The sequence below is a fragment of the Cebus imitator genome, unplaced genomic scaffold, assembly GCF_001604975.1.
Source record: "Cebus imitator isolate Cc_AM_T3 unplaced genomic scaffold, Cebus_imitator-1.0 Scaffold233, whole genome shotgun sequence".
In the NCBI taxonomy this organism is placed as follows: Eukaryota; Metazoa; Chordata; class Mammalia; order Primates; family Cebidae; genus Cebus; species Cebus imitator.
The window spans coordinates 1564270-1586025 of record NW_016107548.1 but is presented as its reverse complement, the minus strand read 5'-3'; the positions used below and the strand labels follow the sequence as shown (position 1 = coordinate 1586025).

General features: G+C 37.6%; 1 protein-coding gene across 4 annotated transcripts in view; it reads left to right on the top strand.

Moving 5' to 3' along the window:
* The window catches only part of PRDM5 (PR/SET domain 5), a 220907-nt gene that overhangs the window by 191058 nt on the left and 8093 nt on the right, over positions 1-21756 (top strand). For 3 of the 4 annotated variants that reach the window (XM_017497574.2, XM_017497573.2, XM_037727504.1), the window contains one exon: positions 14048-14152. In XM_017497574.2, coding sequence (XP_017353063.1) covers positions 14048-14152 — 105 coding nt within the window. Of the gene's footprint in view, positions 1-14047; positions 14153-21756 lie in introns of those variants that run through there. The other variant, XM_017497576.2, reaches the window with a different exon arrangement.

Below are 21756 nucleotides of genomic sequence, written 5' to 3'. Positions count from 1 at the left end.
CTGAATAAACCTTATGGTTTTATTCAAAGATGGATTACACTTGCCACCATCACATATGTCAGAAAGCATTCTTGTTCATTTTGGAAGTGGGAAAGTTGAATTAATTCAGTTCTGTGTGAACTGGCTGGATCTGCTTCTTAAATGTAAGAGTCTGTGACTATGTTGAATTCTCATTTCACTTCATTCTCTGTACTCCTGCATTATCCCCCAAAATCGACAAGGATAGTAGGTATTTGCTGCATACCATACTTCAAATTGTGTAACAACAAAAGCTGAAGGTGATGGACAGGTACAACTCAAATTCATCTACTTCACCCACCAAGATTTTCTTAACTAATTTGTTGTACTCTTCTTGAGGATAAGGACCACATTTTAAACCTTTTTGTGTTTCCCTTGGTTTCTAACACAGTGTCTTGACCAATATTCCATGGAGACTTTTGCTGATGAAATTACTCTCAATGACATCATCTAATCATGGGAATTATCTTGATTGCTGTCAGATCCTTTGTAAATAGAGCTTGGAACACTTAAATTAATTGGTATGTAAGCTTAAAGTACTAGTTCAAATATAGGAAAAGACCTTTTTAGAGGAAGTATTTTAATATTGTTCTTCCTAAATTTTCCTTTGGTGATAGATTACTGGGTCTGAGATTATTATACACTTGTCAGAAATGTTCTATTAGTAAAGGAAACTCCCAGCAACATGAAAAAAAGAATTGAGCTATCTTAAATTTGTAAGACTTACTTTGATTTTCATTAGCAAATTTTTAAGATAAAAGCAACGAGGATGATACATTACAAGAGAACAAGACAGTTACATCAGAAACCTGCTCTCCCAACTCTGAAAATTTTATTGTTTTCATAGTTGACTTCTGTTCAGAATGTTATTTGAAACTCAACATTTTTGCCTTAGACACTATATATATCTGTCAGCCTAAGTGTGTGTATATATGTTTTAATATTTTCCATATATTTTTTATCATATTTACTTTTCTTGTATTCCTTTTTCTTTCCTTTATACTTCCTTATATTTTCATTACAATTTGCATTGATTTTTCAAAGTTTGCCTCATAATTTTTTAAGATGGTGAGCATAACTTTTCTTATAACAAAATTTTCCTGTTCATATGATTCTTCTAAGATTTTTTTTTTTAAATCTAAACACTTAGTCATTATGCAGGGACTGAAGTAATTTCCAATTAGATAATTTAAGTAATAACATTCTTTCACTTAACCAGCTTTCCTTTTCTTTCAAGGATTACAAAGGACATTGTTACAATGCACAGTATATTGTTCTCAGAATTCTTATCAGCAAATATATTTTCGGCTCCCTTTGTAACCCTCTTTATATGTGTAAGAAAAATGTTGCTGTCTAAAAGAACACCCGTTACCATTTTTAGAGCTGGGATTCTTAGGCTGTGTTGTGTATTACCATTTTTAATAGCCACTGACTTTGAATTTTTTATTCAAAGTGAGCTAGAATAGGGCTATTCTGTGTCACCAGGATAGGGCTATTGGAATATAGTGTGATGATTGGAAAGATCTAGGCTATAGGATGACTTTTATCCCAAGCTAACCAAAACCCCAACTGAAAGGGCCTAAAACGATCAGGATTTGTATTAAATCACATGATAAGAACTTCAGAGGAAGGGCCATCCATGGTTGGTTAATAGCTTAACAGGGTCGTTAGCAGTCCTGGTTTTTCTGATGTCTGCTGTCATCCTCAGCCAGCTCCTCGCGTGCTCAGCACTTGGCTGCAGCAGCTCCAACAGCCTCTCCTAACACAGTCTGCATCAACAGGCAGAAGAGGTCTTTTCGAGAATCTCCCATAGACTTACCTTCTCAGCAACCACAGTTGGGTCACGTGCTCTAAGCTAAACCCATCACTGCAAGGGAAATGGAATTGCTGATACTGGGTTAGCTTATCGGTCCCCAAATGAGTCTGCAAATTAGAATCACTGGGGGATATTTTAAAACTGCCAAAGCCCGGGCCATAGCTCAGACCATGAAACCACAATCTCTGGGGCTGGGCTGGAGAGGGTCCTCCTCCAGGTTGCTTAACCAGGCAGAAGGTAACACCCAGATAGAATCAGGGTTCTGCCAGCAGTGATATAGACCAGGGAAGAGGCTCAGGTAGGAAGCAGAGTAACCCCAGACACAGGCCGGGGATTACAAGTGCCTTATTTTTTGTTCTGCCCTCTGATTGTATAACTGTCAGGTTCCCAGTTACGCCAAATGTCATGCCCAGGGTCAGGTTCTAACCCATGCTGAGGTTTGAGGGAGTGGGTGGATGAGTAGAAAGAACACTCGGAGGATAGTATGCAGGTAAAAGATGGTTTTCTTTAGCAGCAGCTCTTGTCAACAGCTTTCTCATACTATTCGCCCTGTCTCATCTGCCTAGTCCAGCAGCTCCCATACAGAGCTGCACAGCCAACTCTCCCCGCCGTCAGAGTCAACAACTTAACTCTTTTTCTCTTTGGACACAAGCAGGCCAAGCTGTGTCCTGGCTCCCCTATGTCCTTCTGCAAAGAGGGACAGCTGTGACTCACTCTCTCTTTCTCTGGTCACCCACCATGTTAAGCCATGTTAAGCCAAGCCTGCACAGTGTCAATGGGGCAATTATATCTTTTACAGAGAGCAGTGGCTTAGAGCCAAGTGATGGCCTTCCCATGTTATGGCTACATGGCTGTAATAACAAGTGGAGTTATACACCTGTGCTCCAGACTCACTGAGTCATTCTGGATGTTTACCTCAGCCTATCCTTAACCAAAGCATAGCCATTGCCTTACAGTGACCTTGGTCATATTTTTAAACAAATGTTTCTTCATTGTAAAGTGAGAATAACCATAGCAAATTGGCAGCATTGCTTAATACTAAATGGGAAAAAAGCCTCTAAATTTCCTCGCACTTAGCCAGCAGAAGGTGGGCAGTTTGTGAATGTAGGCAGCAGTGCAGAGGTGTATAAATAACAGTAGTAGTAGAAAGAGTAGGAGTTGTTACTTCTGCTGTTTTTTCATTGTTTTTATTATTATAATCCTTATGGTAGAGGTTGGTGAACTAAATCAGAAGTTCTCAGAAATTCTGGTTGCACATTAGAGGCACCTTGGGAGCTTTTAAAAAGCTAGTGCCTGGCCCTGCCCAAACTAGTTAAATCAGGCTGTCTGAGGGTGGGCCCTAGGCATCAATGTTTTTTAAAAGATCCCTAGGTGGTTTAAGTGTGCACACAGGGTTGAAGTCCACTGGACTAGAAGTTAGGAGAATATTAGGGAAATGCTTAGTTTCATCAGTTTTGTCTCACGATTCCAAATGGACTAGTTCAAGTCACCCCTGCTGCTCCAGGAAAACAAAGCTTTTTAGCTAGTTTGGATGGTTCTTTGCATGCTTTATGCCAGAAAAGCTCTTTTATCACCTCTGTGCAAGTGATAGGATTTTCTGGCTGCCGAGCCATTTCATTTACATGCACTATTCTGTGGGCATCAGAGTGATAAGTTAAAAGGGACCAGGTGCCTCCTTGTTTCTATTTAAAGTCTGTATGCAGCACTTTAATATAAAAATTATATCCTGTTTACTGTGCTTATTTTTAGTTTTCTATGTGTTGTTTGTGCAATTCATTTTCCTAATTTATAGAAGTGTGTTTTTCCTTAGCTACAATGCAAAACCAATTATGGATGTGTTATATAGAAACCTGTTTTAAATATTCTCCTAGCTTCCTAAGAGTTATAATTTTTAGGTGCATTGTTTACTAGGCCCTGGTTCTGTTTTGTCATATGTTGAAAGATCACACTGGCTATAAAAATAAGATGGTGAATAAAAAGCCACAAAAGCTATAAACATCTGTAAAAGAAGTTTTCTATGCAAGGCTGCTTGTTAGAGGGAAACTCAATGCATTTTGATTGTATGCAGCTGGTGGCACATGCACTTTCAGAAAGGGGGCCATTAAGAGGAACTGCTGGATATATGGCATGCTGTACTGTGGGCTGTAGCTCTGTTCCCCCATGGGGCCACACTTGCAAACCCTCCTCTAAATTTCACCTGTGATTCTGTTGAGAATTTGGTTTATAGAAGTGGGTAGTCATCTTTTGGTCTCAAAGCCCATTATACTAAGGGAAGACTACTAATCTTACCTGATTCCTAGGAAAATGGAGGACTCTGAAAATGCAGCATGGGTTTCACAGCCTCTGCCATGTTGAGGAGCACACATCAAGGCTCATCTCTCTCTGATCAGTGGTCAGGGCCACCAAAGGTCCCTGTCTGTTGCTCTCTTTTATTCTTGGAGGATCTGTTGTGGGAATTTCCACATGAAGTATAACTGCTGGCCCAGTTATATACATAACCTCTCATATAAGAGTGCAAGAAGCCCCTTACTCCAGACACATGTGAACAGCTTGGCCATGCTGGTGTTGAGGAGAGAAGGGCCAGGTTTTGTGAATCTACTGCTCACCAATTTGAGCTTTTGTGGCTCACAGCAGGACCGGTCCCTGGAGCACTAGGTTGTTTCACAGCAGGCATGGAAGGCACAGTTTATGACTTCTGAGATGGTTTAATGTTTACACTATTGATCTTCCTGATATCAAAAATAGTTTCCCTAGATAAAGACAGGACCCCTGATGCAGAAGGATAATGGTGATATTTTAAGTTTTAGAATAGCATGAAAACAGTTTTTAAAAAAAACAAATTTAACTTTTTAGAAGAAAAATGTGAAATCTACAAAAACAGAGAATAGGATAATGAATCCCCATGTATCCTCAGCCAAGTTCAAGAAGTATTCTTTTTCCATTTATAACCTCCTCACTACCCCAGCCATAAAACTTGAATTTTTATATGTAAAATTAAAATTATATGTAATTCAAGGTGTAAGTATAATTATGATGATAGATATCTTTATATAAGGTCTATTGCAGAATTTGTTCATCTCGATGGTGATAAAATTGAATTATGGGCACCCTAATATCAAAGATATTTTTGTCCTAGACCAGTGCTATTCAAAAGTGTGGCTTGCAGACCAGTGGCAACCCACAAACTCTTTATTTCTGGTCTGTGATAAATAAAGAAATCATGAGGAAGTATTTAGGAGTCTCATAGCATTTTGGCATTGCTGTGACACTCAAGTACATGATAATTTTTCTAGTAATTCATTTTTATTTTTTTTATAAAAGTATCACTCTGCAACAGACTGGGAAGAACAATCTTTCATTATAGATGGTTTGAGAAACACTGTCTATAGTGTTTCTATGGTTTTGCCCTCAGGGGACATTTGGCAATGTCTGGAGATATTTTGGGTTGTCATAACGGGTGGAGGATGAAGTGGGGAAGGGTGTACTGCTGACATCTAGTGGGTGCACAGGACAGTCCTCGCAGCAAAGAATTATCTGGCCCTTTTGCTGAGATCCAGAAACCTTGCTCTGGACCGCAGTGGGGAGTTTAAGCGCTGTGTGCCTTGTCTAAGGAACGTTTGGCAAATAGTTTCTTGCTAGAGTACAGGCTGGAAAGTCAACAACTGACCGTCTGTGGTTTTCCTCACACTTGAGGCTCTATATTACACAGTGGAAATTAGTGAGACATTTTGCAGAAAAGGAAGTTTGAGGGTTAAGTGAACCTGCCCCACATCTTTTAAAAAATATAACACAGGCTTTTTTGTTTACAAGTTGTTAATTTCATCTATGCCACAGTTTGTAATATGTCTGACAGATCAGCCACTGCTGTAGCAGCTGAGAAAATGGGAAACTAGGAATTTATAAAATTTACTTTATCTAGAAATTTCATATTTAAGACATTCACACCAAATCTATGCCTCATGGATTTTTTTAAATGAAACACTATTTTGTTTTCAGCCGAACCTTTGTTTTAACATTTTTGTTAAGGCAAAAAAATCATAATATGAAATTAAAGGCATGAAAACTATCCACTTTTGCAGAAAGGTCTGAGTGTATATTGATAATATGGTGTTCCCAAGGTCTCTCCTTAGTGAGGGTGCCTTATGAATTTTTAAGATTTACTTTTAAATTTAAAATAGGAAATAATCATGTGGTGAAATGTATCATTTTTTTGAGTTTTAATAAACATTAATGGCTATAAAATAGAAAAGTAACCAAACAATATTAATTTGGCACAAAAGATATACATACCCTTTATATCCTAAAATATCTTTCTGTGTGTGTGTGTGAGAGAGAGAGCGAGACAAAGACCATCTTCTACATCTGATTCCTCTTTGGTAAGGTTCTCTAAATTTTATTTGAAATCTAGGTTGCTTACATGGAAATTATTTCATTAAGTGTGTGCACTGTGGCTTTGCTGCAGCTTTGAGCAAGACACAGAGAAGAGGCATGTTCATCCAGTGTTTTCATAGGCGATATAACCACAGAATAGCTAGTGTTTCACTCACAAGTTAAACTTTCTCCTAAGTAAACCTGTGGTTATATATGTTCAGAAGACCACAGGCTGACAGTCCTCACCATGCTCACCAGTCTTCCTGTTTTCTTTTCTTTGCTTATAAGTTTTCCTTTCTCAATTTCAGTAGTCAGGCTGTCATGAAAGAGAACATATTAAGCATCATTCTATGATTTTTGTGACACCTTTACCTTGGCCTCTGACTATAAGAGAAAGAGCTCCCTGGTTTTATTTTCCATTTTATTTGATTGTGGTCTAATGTAAAATATAGACACGAAATACAGGAAATCTTTGTATTATGTACCTACTGTGTGTGGATCATCCACCCGGGATCCATCCTGGGATAGATCTATCCAGGGATCCAAGGCTGACCCGTGCTTATCATTGGTAGCCTGTGCGATGGGGTCATTCCTTTAACCTTTTGGTCAGGAATTCTTAGCTCAACTAAAAAAAAAGCTTCTAATCAATTTCTATTTCTAAGGACTTCACATTCAGAGTTCTCCAAAGGTTATCTAAATTTTAACTTTGTTTCTGTATTACCCTCTCAGATGATGTTGAGATTTATTAATTCAGTTTATCTTATCAAAAAATTTAACATTTGAAGATACTGTTCTTATAGGTGGGCATTAACTACACAAAATACGACTTTTTATTAGCTAGATTACAAGGTGCAGGGCATAGAGCTGTGTATAAATCCTACCTTTTGAATGAATTCTGCCAAGTATTGTCTGATTAAAGCTAGACTGATGAGACTCCTGATTAATTCTGCCTCTAATACATTACGTAGTTTAACTGACAAATAGATTGCCTCCATTTAGTGATGATTCCCAAGTTATGATGACAAAGGACAAGCTATTTGTCAGTTAAACTGTGTAATCATTCAGAAACAGAATTAATCAAGAACCTAATCATTCTTTCTCTGCTTAAATTCAGCTAATGAGTTAAAGTGTATAATTTATACTACCTATTCAACTCAGGAAGTCTCTAGAGGCAATGAAGAATTTTTTTTCACGATTTTCAGAGAAAGGGACAGGAACAAAAGTCAGTGCCTCTCCAATCTCATCCCCTGTACCACTCAGCCTCTTATTCCTGTCTAACTGTTGACCATGTGCAGATTGGTACTTCTTTGACAGAGTTTATTAGGGGTAATGAAAACAAATTAGTGAGGGAGGGGGTATGTGAGGGTCTACTCTTTGAGGAAGAAAATGCATTTATTTTCTCCTATTTCAGTTTATTTGGTTCCCTTAACTTTAGAGGTGAGTGACTTACGACCTCTTGGCTCTGCCTCTAGTATAAGAGCCATTTACTGGAGATGGCTTTAAAACTTGCTTTGATAACATTCACTATAAATTGGAATCCTTTTCAATGGTAGGCATTAGAAGTTCCTCCAAGGAGCACTATAGACAGTCTGACTTGTATCTGCTAGGAATTATATCTCTTCTTGTGATATTTTCAGGAATAGTGCGGGCTCCGTTTAAGATCTGGGATGAAGAAGAGAGGCATTTGAAGGGAAAACACAGCTGCCTGTTAATATACTTAGTTAAGACAGAGAGACTTTCTTGCCAGACTGACGTAGAAATGTGATCGTGGGGCCTTCATGGGCTTTTCTTAGGGCAAAACCCCAAGGACTCCCTGGCTTTAAATTGTTCTAGGTAGAGAAGAGCTGGCAGATTGAAAAGTACTTAATCAAATGAGTTCCTCTTCAAGCTTCTTGAATTGGACGAACCTTTCTAACTGTGTAAATTTTATCCCTTACTTTTCTGCCAACATGCACATATAAATACATGGTGGTTGTACTTGTAGTATATTGTGAAGGAGAAAATAAGGAAAGTTAATATAATTTCAACAACATTTGTAAGTGAAGTATATTAAATTAATCAGCAATAGCATCTATAAGCATAAAGACGTATCAATTTGTGAGTGGTTAACGTGTGTGTGTGCGCATGCGTGTATGACACATTATTTATTCAGTTAAGCCAATGATTAATACATGTTTGCATTTTTAAACCTCTTGTGATAGTCACAAAGCCCTCATCCCCCACCAGAATCTCAGTACACTAGCAGATAACCATTCTTTTAAGCATCTGTAGGGACAATGTTTAAGATACTCACCTAGACAGTGTCTCCTAAGAGGAAATTCTGGAAGGAGTAAAAGGGTTGTTCTTAATCTGTGGTGCTCAGGCCTTGATTTTCATTGTCTTTTCTTCCCTGTTACCTCCCCTTGCTCTTAGAGTGGCATTTTAGCAGTTGGCCCTGTCTTAGAATGTTCTCTGCAAAACCTTCACCTGTGATTGGCAGCTGCCATGGTGCTGTGCCCCTCATGTGTTCATAACTTCTGGTCTTACAAATAGAGCATATGGATTAAGCTTTTTTTTCTTCTCATATACTTCATAATAATGCATTTGTATGTTTTTTTAAATAAAAGTTTAAGTAGAACATTTGGATATAATAAAGATCTTAATAAGAAATCCCAGCAACTTCAAATAAATTCTGATCTAAATATTTAAAATTACCTTTTCATTTTCAAGTTTTTAAAAAATTTTAGAATATTTGAAGAAATAATAATTGCCAAAGATAATGCAATATTTGAAAAGAGATTATATTTATTCAGACTAGAGGGGAAAGCACATTATATTTTTTGGACTGCAAAGAAAATTCAATATTTTTCCTAATGACTGTGAAGACTCATTAAACATATATTTTTTACATCTTTAAAATTATACACAGTTACTTTTATTTCTGGCAACATGGTAGACACTTCATATCCAGGAAAAAAAAAAGGCCCTATAAAGAGCACTTATTAATGCTGGATAAAGCAAAGCAAACAACAAACATCTGAACTTCTTATAAAAAAGTAATGGTAACCCTCAGGATTCAGTGAGCAAAAATGGAGCCAAAAGTGAGTGATAAGTTCAAGTTGAGGATACAGCACCTGAAGGGTGTTTGCCAGTGTTGGTGTTCTCAAGACTTGGTTTTTCATGGTGTCAGGGCAAACATGACCCACTATATGTTCAGATTATAGGGCAAGATGGAATCCCATACCACTGAAATGCTTGGACTCTAGAAAGGCTATGCTCAAAATAAATTTGGGGACTAGACATAATCTACCTTTGGTAAAGTCTGGTGCTTGAGACATTTAACTTTTGGAGTAATTGCTGGCTAGGGAAAGCTTTCTTCTTAGAGTTTGTAACCTCAATCCTTCCCTCAAATGTAGAGTTCAGACTTACAATATCTGCCTCACCAGAAAACCCTAAGGCAATAAATCAACTTAAAACAGTCTTTGATTGATAGCATCCCAGAGTGCCTGGCAGAAGCAAACACAAATTCTGTCTGGAGGGACTTACCCTCAACCTAGGGGTCACAGGATTTTAACAGATAAAGACCACCAAACGTGTGCTCATGGTTTCAAATCCCAGAGACGCCCAAGGAAACGAAAGCCACAAGCAGGAGACAGGAGAAACCACAGAAAGCAGAACCAGACTTCTAAAAATCTTTCTTAAGATAATGCTTTGTCGGATAAAATAAATTACCTAAATGCCCAGAATATTTTTAAATAGGCATAAATAACAAGAGTTGCTTATGAGAAAAAATTTGATTGAATCAAAAAATAAATGGAATTGGGAAATAAGCACATAAAACTTCTAGAAGTTAAAAATATGATTACAAAACTGAAAAGCCTTAGGTCCCATTAAACAGCAAGCTGAAAAAAGAATTGATCAACTGATTATTAAAATCAATTGATTTTGAGAAATTAGACTACAACACAAAGAGATGGAAGTGGTAAAGAGAGATTAAGAAATACAAAGAGTAAAACGAGTCTCTTATATATATCTCATTGGATTTGTAGACTTGTGTTCAACAAGAAATGAGAAAAGTAGTCATTTTTACTCAAAAATAATTTGCCACCAACAGATCCTTGGAAAATCAGATACATAAAAAAAGCTTGAAAACTTAAGAAATTGTTAACATGTGTAAAGCTAAATCACATTGATTATATAAAAATAATAATGATTCCATATCAGGTATTACAATGGACTGACTATTTGTATTCTCCCCAAATTCATATGTTGAAATTCTAGCCATCAGTGTGATGATATTGGAGGTGGGACCTTTGGGAGCTGATAAGGTCATGAGGGTATAGCTGTCATGAATGGGATTAGTGCCCTTATAAGGAGCTGAAGAGGCCAGAGTATTTTCCTTCCACCATGTGAGGACAGGCAATTTGCAGCCCAGAAAAAGGCCCTCACGTGAACCTGGCTACGCTGACACCCTGATCTTAAACTTCCAGCCTCCAGAATGGTGAGAAATAAATGTCTGTTGTTTATAGCCACCCGGTCTATGGTGTTTTGTTATGGCAGCTCAAACTAAGACCAGCATTAAAAATCAAGATATAAATAAAATACTGCTACACACTAATGTGTAAGAGGATCATTCTATAGGACATGTATTAGTAAGAGAGAAAGCATATGGATAAACTTTAGTTTTAAATATACAAAATGAAATATTTTAAGCATAACCATTTAAAGGATAGAAAGAGATAGTAACTTTTAAAGTAATACCAGGGGAAAGGATCGATCTAAAACATGTAAGAAAATATATTGGAAAAACTTGAAAAAAGGATAATAGTAGTGCATAAAATAAATATTGGAAATACATTTAAGTATGTCAGTAATCACAAATTTGTAAAGAGGCAAAACTTACCATCTTAGGAAAAAAGTAATCTTTGGATCACAAAACATTTGGGTTAAAAAAATCTAGTCATATACTCTTTATAAAAGTCACTCCCCGTACATAAGGATATAGGCTGTTTGAAAGCAAAAAGATGGATATAGCAGGCCAATACTAATTTTAAAAAGCTTTTATAGCTATATTGTAGTCACATTAGTTTCAAGATAAAAAAGAATTATTACAGATAGAGACGGTCCTGTCAAGATGATAAAAGGTTCTATTTTCCGATAACATAGTTTTAAATTTATATATACTTACGTACCTAATGAAAGTCTTAAAACATCTAAAATAAACTGATCGAATCACAAGAATACACTGATTATTGGAATATAAAATGGTTTATTAACTTGGTGTATTAACTTTGCAGAGCTGTTTGTTCATTTGTAGAAAAGTTGAAGATGCAGTCCCACTTCTAGGCACACATCCCCTAGAGAGCTGCTTTCACCTACATTCAAGTGTACAAGATTTTTCAGAGCAACATTATTTATAAGAGTAAACAACTAGGAATAACTTAGCTGGCCATCATTGGAGAATGTATATAAATAAACTGTGGTATACAGCTATTGAATGCAATATGGCACAACACTGAAAGTTAGTAAATATGAGCTACATGTGTTCACAAAAATGAAAGCGAGGACTAGAAGCCTGTGAAGCTAATGTTGAGCAATGATAAAGTACATCCCAACAGAACACAGAAAAACGGGATACACTGTGATACTATTTACATACTTAAAATGGCAAAATTATACTCTATCCTAAGATTCCACCCATACATATGTAGTAACAACGTAGAGAAAGGCATGGGAATGGTACCTAGCATATCTGAGAGAGCCATCATCCCTGAGGAGATGGGAGGGTGCCGCAGGTGGTGGGGAAGAAGGCAATCGAGAGCTGCACCTGTATTGAGAAGGTTGGCTTTCTTAGGTTAGTTGGTGACACATGTATGTCTGTCTGGTTCTTTACATACTGTTTTTTTTCAAATCTGCAAAAAAAATTATAGATATTTTGATACTAGGGAGAAAATATAAATACAACTTGTTAACAAGAAACATGCATATACTATCTCAATTCAAAAGTGTGGTCTTTTTTTTTTCTTTTTGAGAGGCTGTTTCACTCTTGTCACCCAGGCTGGAGTGCAATGGAGCGATCTCGGATCACTGCAACCTCCACTCCTGGGTTCAAACGATTATCCTGCCTCAGTCTCCCGAGTACCTAGGATTACAGGCGCCCACCACCATACACAGTTAATTTTTGTATTTTTAGTCGAGACGGGGTTTCACCATATTGGCCACGTGGGTCTCAAACTCCTGACCTCAGGTGATCCATTCACCTCAGCTTCCCAAAGTGCTGGGATTACAGGCGTTAGCCATAGTGCCTAGCCCAAAAATGTTGATAGCAATATTTTGAAAATATATTTGATAAAAACCTCACTGCAAATTTACTTAAATTCGAACAAAACTTTTTAATGATGCACTAAGTAGTAACTTGCAAGCTGTTGGGATGGAATAACATTAATCAATTTATTTCACAATTAATCCAGGCTAAAAAGATGTTGATATGACTGAGTTCCTGGTATCAAAGATGGCTAGGGAATTTGAAATTTTTTTCTCTTTCTTTTGAGATACTTCTTTGCCTTAAGTTTACCTTATTGTTTTATATTAAAAATGACTCATTAAAAACGTAATTTAGATTTTATAAAAGAACATCCTCCTGGGAAAAAGATGAGGTAATAGAAATGAAAATATATTAATTGTCCAGGCATGGTGGCTCATGCCTGTAATCCCAGAACTTTGGGAGGCCAAAGCAGGTGGATCACGTGAGGTCAGGAGTTTGGACCAGCCTGGTCAACATGGTGAAACCCCATCTCTACTAAAAATACAAAAAAAAAAAAAAAATCGCTGGGCATGGCAGCAGACACCTGGAATCCTAGCTACTTGGGAGGCTAAGGCAGGAGAATTGCTTGAACCAGGGAGGCAGAAGTTGCAGTGAGCCGGGTTTGTGCCATTTCACTCCAGCCTGGATGACAGAAGGAGACTCCATCTCAAAGGAAAAAAAAGGAAAATACATAAATCATAGTTGATTTATTTTTAAAGTTACCCCTCAAAATGTAGGAAATTTAGTTCTAAAGTTTTTATTTCTAGGAATTTCTCTTAGACAGTAAACAATTTGTACCATCTAGATCAAGGGTTCTCAAAGTTTCTTCATTCATGATGCCCTGAGGATCTCAGTAGACTTTTATGGTAACCATAGACCAAAAGAAATGGTCTAAGATTTTAAGCAGTTACGTCACAGCAACCACCCAGCATCCAGCATTGCAAAGACAGGACATCATTGGAAGAAATGTAGCACAATCCAATGTTGAAACATGGAACTGCCTTAAGCTAGTCATTTTCAGTGTCTAACAGATGTGGATTATTCCTATTTCCCCTGAAAATGTAAAATATCTCATAGCACCTGTATTAGTCTGTTATCACACCACTATGAATAAATACATGAGGCTGAGGAATTTGTAGAGGAAAGAGGTTTAATTGACACTCACTTCTGCATGGCTGGGGAGGCCTCAGGAAACTTACAGTCATGATGGAAGGGGAAACTAACTTCACATGGCAGCAGGAGAGGGAAGTGCAGAGCAGAGTGGGGAAAGCCCCTTATAAAACCATCAGATCTTGTGAGAACTCACTATCATAAGAACAGCCTGAGAGTAGCCACCCCCATGACTCAGTTACCTCCCACTGGGTCCCTCCCATGACATATGGGGATTTTGAGAACTACAATTCAAGATGAAATTTGGGTGGCACACAGCCAAATCATATCAGCATACCTGTGAATTTGCTGCCGTGTCCTGTAGACCCTATAACACACATCTGAATACAGAGGGCTCTGCATTCATTCATTCACTGGCATTTTTGGTGGTATCTTTTCATTGACTACAGGAGAAGCCGTACAAGTGCTCAGAGTGCAGCAAGGCCTTCAGCCAGAAGCGAGGCCTGGATGAGCACAAGAGGACGCACACTGGAGAAAAGCCTTTTCAGTGTGATGTGAGTTTGGATTCTTTTTTTTTTTTCTCCCATAGTGTCTTTCAATAATAGGAAGTAGGGGTGTGTATGTGTGTGTGTGTGTGTATGTGTGTTGTAGTGGTGGTATGTGCCTTTGCCTGTTAATGTCTCATGCTATTTATAGCTTTTTCTTTCACAATACATGTAACCACATTGTAATCATTTTATTCATCTTGGTTTGCTGGCAGCAAATAAATTCTGATTTTCTTTTAGGCATGCTTGTATCCTGCTTTAATACCATTGAGTTATTCTTCTAAGGTGAAAATGCATGACGATTTGAGGCAGCTCTTTACTGGATAATGATAATTAAACCAGAGATTCGGCTGGTCATACATATTATTTAATTAGTTAAAGCTAAACATGTACAAAATTTCAAAATGCATATAAACTCCTTTGTCTTAAATAGTGCTATTACTTAGTGTCTAGCTTTTCTGCTTACGACACTTGAATTGAAATGGAAATATTTGACATATCATGCATTATTTCTGAAAGGAATAAATACTATTGTTGTCAGTAAAATTAATCTGAACATTGATCAATTTAGAGGAAATAAAGCCAGTTTCTCAACCAACAGTGCCACTGTGCTTTTGTGCAGGACTGACAGTTGATAGAGAATGGACACAGATGTTAGGGAATCAATGTAAGAAAAAACATTAAAGCTGTACTTTGTGATATGGCACAGAGCAGAATCCTGTTTAAACATTGAGGGAAATTCCAGAACTTAGTTCCATCAGCATGTCCCAGTGGGTAAAGCATAGGGTAAGCAATCCGTATGAAGGGAAGCTCACAAACACAAGATGTTTTCCTTGTCCTTTCATGAAACTTCAGTGGTAAGGTTAAGGCAACCATGTATTCCCAGCAGGCATACTGATAAAAATACCTTTATTAACTGCACTTTTTAAAGAAAAGAAACAGTTGTAGAGAAAGAAACACACACATATAAAGGGCTATACTGAATAGAGCTACAGCCGTAGTTCAGTGATTTCAGTTAGTTTAATTAATTGCTGCTTTTATTGGAAGCATTTTCATAAAGGCAAAACCTACTTAGATGGTTTAATTGCACTGCCACACAGATAACTGATATGGCCCTGAAATTAAATACTAACTGCATATGGACATCTTTCTACCATCACATTTAACCCATCTTTTTGTCTATGCTGAATGCTTTTGTTGAATATTTCCTTAGGTAAATTGAACCATCATGTTACATTTTTTAAAGCTGTAATGTTACACTATGACTTTTTTCTATCTGCTTCTGTCCCATTTATTTCTATAAGGTGTTTAAAACTCCAAAGTCTTCATTGGCAGCCCATACTGATCTGTTGAGTAGAGATCCATATTTCTAAATGCCTCCTAAACATTCCTGAAATGCAGCCTGCTCAGTAGAGAACTGTCTGTCTTTGCTCCAAAATCTTGTCCTCCTAACCATTGTGGATAGAAGTCACCCTTTCCCATCCCACTTCAATCTGTCTCCCTCTTAAAGACCTCTCACATTCATTTATTCCTCTTAGTTTTCATTTCTACTTGTAACACATAGCTCAGACCTCCACTGTTTCATACTATATCCAGTCTCTAGTATGTGTGTTCTCTACCCTGTCACCCTACCAAGGTGATGCATTTTTTAAAATTAAGGTGAAATTTACATGATATAAAATTAACCATTTTAATATGAACAGTTTGGTGACAGTTAGTATACTGACTGTGTTTTAAAAGCAACACCTCTCTAACTCAAAAATATTTTCATTGCCACAAAATAAAACTCATACCCAATAAACATTTACTTCTCATTCCCCTCATCCCTTAGCAGCTACCAATCTGCTTTCACTTCTATAGACTTACCTATTCTAGATATTTCATATAAGTGAAATATACAACATGTGACCTTTCATGACTGGCTTCTTTTATTGAGCAAAATGTTCTTAAGGTTTATCCACACTGTCTCATGTATCAGTAGGCCATTCTTTTTTATGGCTGGATGATATTCCATTATATTTTTATATCACAATTTGTGTATCCATTTATCTGTTGACGGACACTTCTTTCTGCCTTATAACTACTGTGAACAGTGCTGTGGTGAACATGAGCATGTAAGTATTTGAGTACTTTTTAAAAATTATTTGGGATATATACCTAGGATGGAATTGCAGAGGCATATGTGATTCTGTTTAACTTTTTGGGGAACTGACATACTGTTTCCCACAGGAGTGACACCATTTTATATTTCCACCAGCAATGCACGAGGATTCCAATTTCTCCCCATTCTTGCCACACTTATTTTGTATTTAATTATTCATCTTGGTGGGTGTGAAGTATCTGACCATGGTTTTGATTTACATTCCCCAAAGGACTAATGATGTTGAGCATCTTTCCATATGCTTCCTGATCATTTCTATATCTCCTCCGAAGAAGTGTTTTTCCAAGTCCTTTGCCCATTTTAAAATAGTGTTGTCTTTTTGTTGTTGAGTTATAAGAGGTTTTAAATTTTGGATGTTAGGCTGTTATCAGATATATGATACGCAAATCTTTTCCCATTCTGTGGGTTTCCTTTTCACTTTTTTGATAATATCTTGGGATGCCTAGGCCTTTTAATGTCGATGAAATTCCCTTCATGCATTTTTTTCTTCTCTATTTGATCATGCTTTTGGTGTTATTCTAAGTATCCATTGCCAAATCCAAGGTTATGAAGATTTTGTTCATAACCTTGGTTTTATTTTGTTTTGTTTTTGTTGTTTGTTTATGTTTTTGTTTTGAGAGTCTTATAGTTTTAGCTCTTATATTTAGGTCTTTGATCGATTTTGATTTAATTTTTATGTATGGGATAAGGAAAGGGTCCATTCTCTGCATTTTTCAGTATTGAATATGGTAGGTTTTTCATAAATGCCCTTTTTTTTTAATCAAGAGAGGATGTTGGAGTTTTTCAGATTCCTTTGCAGCGTCAATTGAGATGATTATGGTTCTTTTCCCCTTTGTTGTGTTTGTATGATGTATTACTTTGATTAAGTGTTGGTCATGGTTTAGAATCCTTTTAAGATGCTCGGAGATTTAGTTAGTATTTTGCTTGTTTGTTTGTTTCAGGATTTTTGCATCTGGATTTATAAGAGATTTTGGTTTGTGGTTTTCTTTTTTCATAGCATCTTTGTTTGACTTTGGTATTAAGATAATGCTACACTTACAGAATGAGTTGGGGAATGATTCCTCCTCTTCTGTCTTTTTGAAAGACTTAGAGAATAATTGGTGTTTATTATTCTTTAAATGTTTGGTAGAATTTATCAGTGAAGCCACCTAATCCCGGTCTTTTCCTTGTTGGGATGCTTTTCATTTGATTTAGCCTCTTAATTGGTCTTCTAATTTTTTCAACTTTTTTCATGAGTCAGTTTTGGTAATTGCTGTGTGTTTCTAGAAATTTGTCCATTTCATTATGGTTACTCAGTTTGTTGGCAAATTAAGTAACTATGATGAAATAGACAAATATAGATAGATAGATAAATAGATAGACTGATACATTGATATATAGAGATAATCAGTTTTTTACAATTTTGCACAAATGACACATCAGTCTAGTTTAACCTATTAGGTACAGTCATTGCAGGCTGTGCAAATGGCCTAGCATACCTATAGTGATGACTGAAATCATTCTTTCTCCTGCCCAGGTCTCTCTTTTGAACCCTAGGCAGATATTTTCAACTGCCTATAGGACATCTCTCTTGTATTACAAACTGAAATCATGATCTCTCAGCTTTCTTAATCTCTCAACATGATCCTTTTAATTTCTCATGTTTCTGAGGACTGTACCATCCCCAAATAACCCAAACCACATGTATGAGCCTCATGTTGGACACCTCTTTTTCCCTAAGCCATGAATGATAGCCATTATCCTCGTTAAGGTCCTACTATGGGAAAGAAACAGAGATCCACAGTTTGCATATATTCTCTCTGATCTCTACTAAAACTTGGGAATATATAGCTGTTATCTGCATGTATATGAAGCAGTCAAGGTTCACTGAAGTTGAGTGCCATGCCTACAGTTCACGGCAAGCCAAGATTCTAGAGTTCAAGGTTGTAGTCAGCCAAGATTGTGCCACTGAACTTCAGCTTGGGTGAGAGAGTAAGGCTCTGTATCAAAAAAGAAAAAAAGATCCTAGGGTCCAAACCCAGGTCTTTCTAAGCAGCTTACCATGCAGCTTTCACTCACACTCAGTAATTCCTGCCTTTGCTTCTATCTGTTTTTCAAACATATCACCATCTCTAAATTCTAATTGTCACCTTCATTTCTCTAATTTTCTCATACCCTACATCCAATCCAGTAGCAAATTCAATTGGTTCTACATTAAAATAAGTTCAGGGTCTGAACACTTCTCATATCTCCACAGCTTCATCTCAGTCTCCTGGAATGTTGCTATACCTTCTTAGCTGCTCTCTCTCCTTCTGTCTTTGCTCCAACAGTCTCTCCTAAGCTTGCCATGCAGAGTAATCTTTGTAGAACCCAAGTCAGATTATATATTTGTAAAATGCATTTGCTCAAACCTTCCAATGACTGTGCATCTCATTTAGAGTGGAAAACAGTTTTATCATGATCTAACAGACCCCACATAACCTGCAGCCCTCACCCTCCCACCCTGCTCTCTTTGACTTCATCAGCACCCTCTACCTGATTCTGGTCACAGGCCCTCCTTACTGTTCTTTGGAAACATTGGGCTGACCCAGCATCTATATCTTGGCCTTTGCATTTGCTGTTGCCTCTGCCTATAACACCTTTCTCTTCAGGTGTCCTCATGGCTTGCTGGTGTGCTTCTTTCACATCTCTGCTCAAATTACCTTCTCTCTTATCTCCATTCCTTCCTTAGCTCTTATTTTATACTATTTGTCTTCATGGCACTTATATCCACCAAAAATTTGTTTGTTTATTTATTATAACCTCCATGAAAACAAGATTTTGTCTTTATTATTTATTGTTGCATCCTCAAGCCTAGAATGGTTGCATATAAGAAGCATTCAATATTTTGAATGGATCAATAAATGAATTAATAACTACTGCTTTTGTTCATGTTCAAGTCATTTCTGGCCTGGAGTGGAACAACAGTACTGGCTTCCCTGGCTCCAGTTTCATACTCTCCTGCTTGCTAACTGAATTATATTTTAGTTTCAATCTCTATTTAGAATCCTTTGATAAATTCTCACCACTTACAAAATATACTTCCACTTTCTTGTTATGACTACCATGATGTCCAGGATTTATTTCCAGCTTACAACTAATTTATTTTCAATTTATTTCTCTAATGACATCTAATCTTCAGATTTTGTGAACTCATTTTAGTTCCCCAACTGAGCCGTGTTTTGTTTTTTTGTTTGTTTGTTTTTTTAAGATGGAGTCTTGCACTGTCACACAGGCTAGAGTGCAGCGGCGTGATCTCCACTTACTGCAACCTCTGTCTCCCAGGTTCAGGCGATTCTCCTACCTCAGCCTCCTGAGTAGTTGGGATTACAGGCGCCCTCCACCACGCCCAGCTAATTTTTTGTATTTTTAGTAAAGACAGCGTTTCACGATGTTGGCCAGGCTGGTCATGAACTCCTGACCACGTGATCTGCCTACCTCAGTCTCCCAAAGTGCTGGGATTACAGGTGTGAACCACCATGCAGTCCCTGAGCCATGTTCGTCACACTCAAATTACCCCTGTCTATCTTCTTCCCTCTCCCTGTTATATCATTCCCCCCTTTTAGACATGATAAACCACCATTCATCCTTCCAGATCCAGGCCTTTTGCCATTTTTTCCTTAAAGCCTGCCCTCTTCTCTCCAAGCCATGGACTGCAGTCTATTCTGTGCCTCTCTTTGCACTATGCTCGTGACTTTACAAATGTTTCCACTTAGACTCCACAAGGGAAACACAGTGTGTTCTTTGTCATGTTGTTCCCAGCAGAAGTGGTAGGCACATTGTATGTGATAAGTATTTGTTAATTGAAGATATTTGTGTAGAATTTACCGAGGTACTTTCTGTTAAATATCTCATTTCACTTTACTTAAAAACAAAATCAATTTACCTCTAGCCTAGAGTAAGAATAAATATTTTCCTAATATACTCCTAAGTTGGAAAAGGCTGAAGGTTTGGATAAGAATCACAGGTGGAAAGAAAAGGAAGCATCCCTCTTGTACTATTTGAACTCTTTTTTGCTCTCCCCCATTTTTAAAATGAATGTTCTTGCATTTATCTGATTTATACAGAGCATCATTTGGAGTCTTTTACTGACTGCATTCAAGTTCATGAAAACAGCTTTTAACGTCTGGGTAGTCAGTTTTACAACTGTGACATCAGATACTCTCTCTTGATATTTAATCCTGTACTCTGGCTCTCATTCAGCAAGCTGCTGGATTGTTCCATTTCATCTCCAATGTGGAGCTTCTAGGACTTCCTTAATTCAGAGCCATTATCAGTGATTTCAGGATCTTGCTCAACTTCCTTTCTATTTTTTCCAGCTTGCCCTTGCTCTCATTTTCCCCTAGTGACTGTGTAAATGGACTTGCTTGTATCCCTCCCACCACAGTGGCAAGCTGAACTGAGAACCTTTCTCTATTTTCACAGTGATTTTTTTTTTTTTTTTTTAGTGGTATTAGCCAAGCAAATGGAAAAAGTAGGGTGAGCTCACATATCTCTGTTTGAAATAAGATATTTTAGCAATAGTTGGCCTTTGGGAGGGAGGATAGACTCTGAACCCAGACTGTCTGGGTTTAAATTCTAGAAACACTACCTAGTTCTTTAAGCCTGGGAAACCTCATTAATCTTTTATGTTTTCGTTTTCTTCTGTAAAATGGGTTTAATAGTAGTACTTGTATCTACTTAAAAAGATGGTTGTAAGGATTAAGCAAGTTAATATTTAGAAATTGCTGAGAGTGGCTCCTGGTACATGGTGAAGCTGTAGGATAGTAAACCCTAGGCCTGGTGATGGACACTGGGATGAAATAGTAGACAAGATGCCGTGTTCTGTGCCCTCATAGAACTCACATTCTTGTAGAGTATAACATTAAACAAATACATGAGACCAGCCATAGTGGCTCATGCCTGTAATCCCAGCACTTCGGGAGGCCAAGGCAGGAGGTCGGTTAAACCCAGGAATTCAAGACCAATCTGGGCAACATAGCAAGACTCCATGTTTACAAAAAAATTAAAAAAGAAAAATTAGCTGGGCGTGGCAGCACACTCTTGTAATCTCAGCTACTTAGAAGGCTGAGGTGGGAGGATTGCTTGAGCCTAGGAGGTCAAGGTTGCAGTGAGCTATGATCAGACCACTGCACTCCAGACTGAGTGACAGAAGACACCGTGTCTCTAAAGAAAAACAGCACTTTGGGAGGCCGAGGCAGGTAGATCATGAGGTCAAGAGATCGAGACCATCCTGGTCAACATGGTGAAACCCCATCTTTACTAAAAATGCAAAAAATCACCTGGGCATGGTAGCGCGTGCCTGTAATCCCAGCTACTCAGGAGGCTGAGGCAGGAGAATTGCCTGAACCCAGGAGGTGGAGGTTGTGGTAAGCCGAGATCGCGCCATTGCACTCCAGACTGGGTAACAAGAGTGAAACTCCATCTCAAAAAA